Source organism: Hippocampus zosterae, chromosome 13 (assembly GCF_025434085.1).
Source record: "Hippocampus zosterae strain Florida chromosome 13, ASM2543408v3, whole genome shotgun sequence".
Taxonomy (NCBI): domain Eukaryota; kingdom Metazoa; phylum Chordata; class Actinopteri; order Syngnathiformes; family Syngnathidae; genus Hippocampus; species Hippocampus zosterae.
In genome coordinates, this window is record NC_067463.1 from 19,577,678 (window position 1) to 19,587,725 (window position 10,048).

Below are 10,048 nucleotides of genomic sequence, written 5' to 3' on the forward strand. Positions count from 1 at the left end.
AATGTGGGAGGAAACCGGAGCACCCGGAGAAAACCCACGCAGGGCCGGGGAGAACATGCAATCTCCACACAGGGAGGCCGGAGCTGGAATCGAACCCGGTACCTCTGCACTGTGAAGCCGACGTGCTAACCACTGGACTAAGAAATTATATGACAGAATTCAAGAGAAATACTTTTGTTGCGGAGCTCAGTGATGCAGTTGCTAGCACAGGTCTGGGCTTGAATCTCGCATCAAGCATCCTGTGTGAATTTTGAATGCCAGCGCCTGTACTCGCATGCATGGTGTTCTGGCTGTCTCCTGCATTTCTAACACATGCTGATACTGAAGAGGCCAAATTGCACATTGGATATTGAAATATGCCATAAATCAGCTCAGTTAGTCTCCAATGACCCCTAAACAGGACAGGCGGTAGAGAAAATGTCTGTCAACGTTCATTGTTTAATGCATGGGGAAAACGTTCTGATCAACACCAATCAATGTAAACAGGATGGATTTGTACTGAATAAATCCATCCGAGAATGTGTCATTCATAGCAAGAATATGAACAATTTGAATCGAAGGGCAGGGGAAGAGAGTTGAAAGAACATTCCTTTTGATATTATTATTTTTCAACCACACTGTGTGGGTATATGACTTCAGTGCCATTTTGAGGACAGATTTGTCTTTTTTATGCTTTAAAAAAAAGTTGGGATTAAATATTCCCTCAGGGAGAAGTGAGTGAAATGGACTCCAACAAAGTATTTTGCGTCAAAGGGCTGTTCAGGATCACTGAAGCTTATTATCCAATGACGCTCTAGTGTCTGATTCTTAGTTAATGGATAACTGTCTTCATAACATTGTGAGAACAAGCTGCAGATGCCGTAACACTGCAAACGTGCAGTGAGAAACCATTGACTACTGTTCACCCTGGTCAAAATGTATATCGAGAGAGCATACCATAAGATATTTGAGTAAAAAGCGCAATTGCATTGAGTATCTGTGATTATACATCACATCATGCATACATCACAAATACATCATTGATTGACAATAATTGTAAAGCAACCTGTAACCAAATACAAAAGCAGAAGGGAGATCCTGACTTATGTCCAGATGCCTATAATGTTCTCTGTGCTCAGAGAACCAAATAAACCAATGACCAAATAAAATAGAATAGCCCTTTGATTAGTTTTTTTTTTCTCAGACCAAAATTGACTATGCTCCACGATATGGACAATGTTTGGTTTCAATAGGATGGGGGCAACAGCCCACACTTCTTGACGTGTTATGAGGATGTTCCCATGTCATTTAATCTCATGGTGTGGTGACATTGTTTGTCCTGCCCGTTCACCCGATTTAAATCCGTGCGGTTTTTTTTCCTTCTGGGGACACATCAAGTGAAAGGTATACATTCATCACCCTCGATCTATTGAACAACATTAAAGATGCAATTCGTCTGGAAGCTTTATAAATCTCTCTCATTTTCTGTGGCGTTTCTTTGATGCCGCCGGCTCCTTCAGGTGGGAACTTGAACTTGTCTTCCTGTATGGGAGAAGTGTATTCAGTACAAAGTGGACATGAGCTACATGTCTACATGGACTGTTCAAATATCAGGTTTACCGCCAGCCAAATATGGGACCAAAATAAATCCTTTCCAAACCCTTTCAACTGTTACTGTGACCTATACCTGGTACAAATAAATGGGGAGAACAGGAAAATCTTTTTTTAAAAAGGGGAAGTAAAAACAGACTAAGATAGCGTGTCAGCAAATGTGCGCCCACCCGCATATAAATGCAAACTTTTTGTGTCCATTTAATCTTTAAAGCAGGCATGTCCAAAGTCCGGCCCGGGGGCCAAATCCGGCCCGCGGTCGAATTTCATCCAGCCCTCGGCCCCTGTCATAAAATCAGTGCCGTCTGGCCCGCAGGTTGAGCGCAATGGAACACGTGTTGCATTGACTGAGGTCTCGTAGACTGGTGAGTGATGTTTCATAGAGTACTGCTTCCCTCTAGTGGCTAAATGAGTAATAGCATTCACTAAATGAGTAATAGCATTTAGACACTAGAGGGCATCACTCACGAGTTAACAAGACATCACTCCGTGTTTATATTGACTGATATGTCATATTTCAAATGATCCTTGCAGTTGTGGATATGTGTATTGCTTGTTCATTTCCCTGTTGTTCGAGTCAAAGGTTTTGTGACTATTGAAAAGTCATGGTGATCCATTTTATGTTTCAAATCAATCAATTTGCACTCAGGAGACTTCCGTTTAAGAAAAAGTCAAGTGAATAAGCAGTTGCATGTGATATACCCGTTTCAAATGAACCAAAAGAAATTCTTAAGATTGTTGAAATTAAAATAAAAACGGAAATGTGAAACAGACTGGCTTACTAAAATTTGTTGAACAATATTGTTGTTCAATGTAAAGAATGTCAGCCAAGGTCGGCCCCCCGACATTTTACCACATAAAATCTGGCCCCCTTGGCAAAAAGTTTGGACACCCCCGCTTTAAAGCTAAAAACTAATTTTACCACTCCCAATATATATTGTGACTGACGGATTGTATGACTTGACTGCCGACCCAAACGACGTAATGATACTTGCTTGGAATTTGATGGTGAATTGCTTGATTTTTTTTTCGACAACAACTTGAGACTTGCACATATGCGAGTTACTTTCACCTCTTCAAAGGCGGCTTTCAAGATTGCAGGAAACTCTTACTTGTGAGCTTTGTCCATTGCCTCTGGTTGAAGTATGACCACTTCATCTTCTTCGCTGTCAGATATCTCAACCACATCTTCTGGAATGAAAAGCAAACTCAAGTCAGTTATAATTGCTTCGCTGAAATGATGCGAATTAACTTTCAATTGGACACCGTTGCACTGAAGAAATACACGTTCCCTACCGTGTGCTTTTTGTTTTTCCCCAACCTCCATCGTTGTTTGCTTATCTTCATCACTGTTGAAAGCTTCCTCCTCATCTTGGTCATATTCCTCGATTCCCCAGCTGTTTGGAAGATCTTTGCCCACCTGTCCCATGCCTGGGAGTGGCACGAGCAGCGACTGACTTCTAGTATTGGCTTATTAAGGTTGCACAATTAAATACAAAAGAAAGCAAAAAAAAACCTTCATTTTTACGTCAGATGAAAGATACGTCTGAGGAAGAACCTCGGCGTTCAGGACAATGTCATTGGCTCGTTCGGTCACGTCTGTCATTTCTACTGCCGTCTCGTCCTTTTTTAAAGCAGTGATTCGCTCTTGGGGCATAGATTCTGCAAAGCCACACTTGCCACCTGCCTTCCTGGAAAACATTCATATCGTAATGTTAGCACAGAATAGGAGCTGGACTTCCACCATTTAATGCTCACATACGGGTGTGTGTTCAACTCACCGGGCCGTTTTGTCATTCTCCAAAGCTTTCATGATGAGTTTTGTGATTTCAGACACTTTGACGCTGGCTATTTTACTGCATCTCATTACCTTCAATGCCAGAAAGATAACAATGTGCTGTTTTCAATGAGTAAAAACTCCAAAAGCCATTAACAGAAATCCACGAACCTGCTCTTTGAGCAACATGATGCCGCCACTCGACTGGATGGAGCAGATTTCCCGGTGCTTGTTCATTGCAATCATCAGCAAGCCGTCCATGACGCGCTCCTCCCGTTCACATGGATCTACGAGCAAATAGGTCCTGCATTGAAAGCAAGAGGCGACAATCAGTAATCAAACTGGGCTTGACTGCGCTTTTGCATATTTCCACTGCACAGGTGGAGACGAGGCTTATTCAAAGTAGCTGTATTTAATCTCTTGCTTGGAATACTTACAAAAACAAAATCAAAGTAAATGTAGTCTAAGCAAGGCTGCATCTGTCTTTGACACACAAATACAAAATGAAGACACGCGCAAGGAGCATGGAGGAGCCACAAACACTGAACTAACCGCATTCATGTGGATGGCGAATCCGATCTGGAGTTCGTGCTCCTGATATTACTCACTAGGTCACGCACTTTAAAGGCAGCGAGACTTTCAGTTTCATTACAATCTATAAAACCAGTTCATTTCCTGACAAACCCGTTTATTATGTTGTATTATGTTTTTATATTTACAATACTATGCCACATTTCTTAAAAAATATATCACCAAAAAATTGGATTTTGTGGGGCCTGGAACAGACAGGCGGCATTTCATTTCAATGGGGAAATGTGATTTGATATGCAAGTAAATTACCGGTACGCAATTTACAAGCTTAGTCGCAGAACGGATTACACTCATAATGGGCATCCATCCATCCATCCATCCATCCATCCATCCATCCATCCATCCATCCATCATCTACCGCTTATCCGGGGCCGGGTCGCGGGGGCAACAGCTTTAGCAGGGAAGCCCAGACTTCCCTCTCCCTAGCTACTTCATCCAGCTCTCCCCGGGGGATCCCGAGTCGTTCCCAGGCAAGCTGGGTGACATAGTCTCTCCAGCGTGTCCTGGGTCTTCCTCTGGGTCTCCTCCCGGTGGGACATGCCCGGAACACCTCACCAGGGAGGCGTTCAGGAGGCATCCGAATCAGATGCCCAAGCCACCTCATCTGGCTCCTCTCGATGTGGAGGAGAAGCGGCTCGACTCGGAGCCCCTCCCGGATGACCGAGCTTCTCACCTTATCTCTAAGGGAGAGCCCGGACACCCTGCGGAGAAAACTCATTTCGGCCGCTTGTATCCGGGATCTCGTTCTTTCCGTCACGACCCATAGCTCGTGACCATAGGTGAGGGTTGGGACGTAGATCGACCGGTAAATTGAGAGCTTCGCCCTTTGGCTCAGCTCCTTCTTCACCACGACAGACCGATACAACGTCCGCATCACAGCAGACGCTGCACCGATCTGCCTGTCGATAATGGGCAGTGGATTCCAAATTCGGTCGTACATTGTGTTCATCAACAATTTAGATATGAATAGTCATCTGTAGGTTCGCAACATGCAGCATTAGTATTTATGCTCTAATAACACAAGCAAAGGACTAACAATGTTTTTTTTTTTGGTTTTGTTTTGAAGGTGAAGTATTTATTACGACTGATGAAGCTGTTCAAGCGCCCCGGTAGTCCAGTGGTTAGCACGTCGGCTTCACAGTGCAGAGGTACCGGGTTCGATTCTAGCTCTGGCCTCCCTGTGTGGAGTTTGCATGTTCTCCCCGGGCCTGCGTGGGTTTTCTCCGGGTGCTCCGGTTTCCTCCCACATTCCAAAAACATGCGTGGCAGGCTGATTGAACACTCTAAATTGTCCCTAGGTGTGAGTGTGAGTGCGAATGGTTGTTTGTTTCTGTGTGCCCTGCGATTGGCTGGCAACCGATTCAGGGTGTCCCCCGCCTACTGCCCGAAGACGGCTGGGATAGGCTCCAGCACCCCCCGCGACCCTAGTGAGGATCAAGCGGTTTGGAAAATGGATGGATGGATGGATGGATGGATGGATGGATGAAGCTGTTCAATTGTTTACATGGCCATTTTTAGAGAGGTGACATTATGGATGAGTTATTGTTTATGGATGAGTTATTGTCACCTTCCCCTGTGGAGCTTAGACCGTTTTCACAAGAGGAAGCATGAAATAATCACTAATGGGTTTTTACATGCCCACCTGAGATCACCGCTACAGTAAGTCTCTACACACAAACTGTGCTGTATATGAAACCAAAAGGAACAGTACCGGTACAAGAAAGTACTTCATAACCAGATACTGCGGTGGCACTCTAAAACACTGTTTTCAAGGAAATCATTTCACATTAATCTGATTTAACAATCCGTATATTCTTGTGTTTTTCAAACAGAGTGAAACACTGTTATATCTTAAAATCGGTCTTATATGGTGCCGTCTTACCCTTGCTGGAAAAAGGCAAAGCTGACGCTGATGGGCATGTGGTAGATACTAAGAGGAATGGGATCTCTTTCATTAGGACTATACTGGGGGAACAGAAAGAACCGGTTGCAGCATCTACACAGAGCATGGCATTCAGAATAAAAGATTATAAACTGCCGTGACTATTACTGACTCACCACAGTGACTTCATCTCCTTGGATGCCAACATCAGGTCGTCTGAAGTGGCATAGGGAGGCGATTGCGGCGATGCTGGCGGCATCCATCAGGTTGCCATCGTGATTCAGCATGTGTACATCCACCCGAATTTGCCAGACCTGGTTCATAGAAATGTGGCACGGTCACCACTCAACCACAGAGAAAGGGCTTTTGACTTTTCAACTGTTGAGGTTTACCTTTTCGCCAGACACCACACATAAGGACTCCAGATCGATGCACTTGGAGTTCCTTAAGCATCTCTCCAGCTGTCGGTTTAGCTTCACCGACAACTCTGACTGTCTTCAGAGAAAGAAATTCATGAGCCGTTTTTATTTTCTCTGAAGTAACTCAGCAATTTGTGATATGTGTCCGTCCGTCCGCCCCCCCATCCCCCCCAGGTGCAGCAACTAAATACACACACTCATTTAATGGAGAGTACAATTACGCAAACAAATGAGTTGTCATTTTTTTTTTCTTTACCTGCCCTGTTCGAATGCAGGTGAAGCCATGGGTGACAGCTCTATATTGAAAAACATGATTCCCTCATTTGGTCGGTTCTCTTTGGGAGCCACCAGCTCACAGGATACCTGAGCCATTACCCTGTAACAAGCAAAAGCATCACAAAATAGATGTACGGATATGTTGACAAGATCAGATCATGCATGACCTGAAACGGGTTATGTGGGAGAAAAAGCGTTAATGGAATGCTTGATGAGCACAACCCAAGAAACATGTTCAGCATTTTGAAAATACAGTGATGCAGAAGGGTTGGGTTTTTTTGTCTTTAACCCTTGTGTGCTCCAAATTAAAAAGGCCTTAAGTTACGCATTTTACAATTTTTGTAATGATGTATTTTGTGTTATAAAAACATTCTTTTTTTTTTCAAACACTCAAAATGTTCAGAGGCATCTGTGCTATCCATACATATATAGTTTTTATTAGTTCTTTGGGATTTTTTATTCTTTATTTTTTGCAAAAGGGAAAAAAAAATTGTGTCTGGAGGTCCCAACCAAGCCCTACTAACAATCCCGACCGGACGTGTTCATGTAAAATGCATTGGTTTGAAGCCTCCTGCAAAAAGGCAAACTCATTTGCGATCCTCTGGCCCCACCTAAAGTCGCAAAATTGGAATGACCTCAACCCAACAATGTGGCATGCTTACGTCTGTCCAAGCAAAAACAAAGCGATTGACGTAAAAATCGCATGAAATGCATGTATACACATTAGGTTTACGATGCATTCAAAAATATGAATTATAATGGGTCTCTATGGTGCAAAATATGTAAATTGTGAAGATTAAGGTATCAAAACGTTTTTTATTATTGCTGCAATGCCTGAGAATTATCAGCCGGTGACGTCATGAAATTTAGGCCATTTTAGAACCCCTCCATAAGTTTCAGCTCTCTCGTGTTTTTCTGAATGCCTTTGCCTTTGATTCAAAGACATCATTTTACATTTATCGCAAGCGGTGCACTAAGAGGGTTAAACCAAAGAATAGTGAGTATTTAGTAGGTGCTGTGCTTTCGAGAGAAAATGTGATGCTTGAAGATCGTATGCCGTGATTCCCTTAGAGATGAGTGATGTCATAGATGACGTGCGAGACATCACTGGTTCGGGAAATGGCTCGAGTGTTGGTGCGATTGATGAACATACAATATTTGCCCGTGACAAAGGTGGTTATTCCTTCATGCAGCCAACTAAATAAACTATTTCAGTAAATCTCTCGGAGTAAAGCCCCGATCCCATTGAGCTGCAAACAATTGCAAGTGTTTTCAAAGGCAGCCAATGGTGCATTCTTGTCAGTGCTCATTCAATGGTATCCATCCATCATCTACCGCTTATCCGGGGCCGGGTCGCGGGGGCAACAGCTTTAGCAGGGAAGCCCAGACTTCCCTCTCCCTAGCTACTTCTTCCAGCTCTCCCCAGGGGATACCGAGGCGTTCCCAGGCCAGCTGGGTGACATAGTCTCTCCAGCGTGTCCTGGGTCTTCCTCGGGGTCTCCTCCCGGTGGGGCATGCCCGGAACACCTCACCAGGGAGGCGCTCAGGAGGCATCCGAATCAGATGCCCAAGCCACCTCATCTGGCTCCTCTCGATGTGGAGGAGAAGCGGCTCGAAAGTATGAGTCCCATTATGCTCTTAGAGAGTCCCAAATTTTGAATTATGAAATGGTCTACTTATTCAATTGCATATGCTATTAACACAAATGACAACAATATACTTTGATAACAGGTTTATTTCTTAAAACAAATGCTGCAAAAAAATTAATAATTCAGCCATTCAAGATTTGCTGAGAAATAGCTACTTATTGCATCCCATGGTTCAGTCTTTGAGTTCATAAATTCTCTTCTTTTTACTCTGTTTCCAATGATGCAAGGCTTTCTCAAAGTCAACTTATTATCGCAACTTATTATCTTATTATGCTTCCTCTGTGATATTTCTGCAATAAACTTTCGCAACACTTGTTCGCAACAGTTGTTTTAACGTTACACAACTTGGCAATCGTCTGCTTCCCGCCAGGTGAAGGCCGATCTCGCCAATCTCATCTCGCGAGAACGGAAATCTCGTCACGTGAGATTACTTAACGCGAGATCAAAACAACAATGGCGGCGATGGTCAAACTGCGATCGTGGCTGGAAAAAAAGATTTACCGTAATTTTTTTTTTTGTCGTTGTTTTGACTGAGAAATGTCCTTGCATCCCAAAAACACACATTATTTGGAACAGTGCGCCCCGCAGGAAAATTATGCGTCTAGGACGCGGGATGCACAGGTAACGAGATGGCTGCACAGGTACAGTGTATTTTGCACCCCTGCATCCTGTGTAGGTTTTTCTCAATGGCCGGAGACCGTATTTCCAAAGAGAGAAACAGACAGCCCAAGCACATTGGAGAAAAGATTGTTTCTTCATAAATATGAATAAAATCCTCATTGCCTCTTTATTCGTTAGCATAATCAATAAGCAATTGTTTGAAAAGTCCCTTTTTCAAGTTGGGAACACCGGATGGCCAGATGAATAGATTAATTTCGTACCATATCCTTATCGACACATTGACTACGAACGGATTCAATCAAGGAACCAGGCAAAACCAAACTAAAGTGGTATTATTTCAGTGATTTATACAAATGCTGACTGACCCTGTTCCATCACGACTTGAAATGGCAATCAAGGTTTGTGTGCATACATTGAGAGGATTGAGAAATGAACCTTTACTGTTGCTCTGGATGGAAAACAGAATGAATTTCATTTTTCACTTGCAGTCAAAACAGGTCAACATAATTGCCATCACTGGGAACAATATCACATTTTAAATAGAATAACATTTAAACATGCTATTTGTGGCCAGTCGTTCACCTCGTTTTGCCCAGTTCCACGAAGCAGCATCCAAAGTCAGTCCCAAACATGATCTTTAATTTCCTGTAGTCATAAGTCTGCCGTCCATCCAGGCGCTGCAGGAAGAAATGCATCGCTCCATGTACACATGACTCCATATACACGATACAACAGCACAGTTGACGTTTTATCCGCGAAATACGTACAAAAACATTGGCTATGCTTTGTCGGATTCATGTGTTTCCAAAACGAACTAGCAATATTTACCTTTTTCTCTTGGATGGCTTTAAGCAAGAAATCTCGCTCGCAATTTGACAAAGGAGTCTCCTTCATTCTGTTCTATTCGTTTATAGCCTACGTTAAAACTCCGACTGCATGCTTACCAACAGCATGCCACCGCCATTATTATTGTTGTGAACTTTAACCCGGAAACACATTTTACGTCACACAAAACAATGGTTCGGCGTTTTCTTGTTCGCTGTTCAATAAATACTATTTCGCGCACCATCTTTTGTGAACCAAATGAACCAAAAAATGAATATCGTGTTTTTTTTCAGGACTTCTGTATTTCATGTTCGTATATTCAACTTTATTTTTCCAATTTCGAGTTGGCTGCAGACAGCAGTGTAAAAAAAAGTGCATATTCTTTTTTTTTTAAATAATCAACAGTTTTGAAATAATT

At 43.0% G+C, this 10,048-nt stretch overlaps 1 protein-coding gene across 3 annotated transcripts; it reads right to left on the reverse strand.

The window, feature by feature from the left end:
- Positions 1-922: 922 nt before the first annotated feature.
- exosc9 (exosome component 9) lies at positions 923-9,793 on the reverse strand. 3 transcript variants are annotated; one of them, XM_052083345.1, is made up of 12 exons: positions 9,634-9,793; positions 9,388-9,482; positions 6,516-6,635; positions 6,233-6,335; positions 6,017-6,154; positions 5,841-5,923; positions 3,539-3,671; positions 3,372-3,460; positions 3,135-3,281; positions 2,887-3,047; positions 2,703-2,781; positions 923-1,521 (listed from the first exon to the last, which is right to left on the reverse strand). In XM_052083345.1, the coding sequence occupies exons 1-12, from the start codon at positions 9,697-9,699 to the stop codon at positions 1,458-1,460; spliced, it is 1,278 nt and encodes a 425-aa protein (XP_051939305.1). In that variant the 5' UTR covers positions 9,700-9,793; the 3' UTR covers positions 923-1,457. The 3 variants fall into 3 exon arrangements, with proteins under 3 accessions (XP_051939305.1, XP_051939304.1, XP_051939303.1); XM_052083344.1 differs by having other exon boundaries at positions 2,703-2,778; positions 2,887-3,050; XM_052083343.1 differs by having other exon boundaries at positions 2,887-3,050.
- Positions 9,794-10,048: the final 255 nt, after the last annotated feature.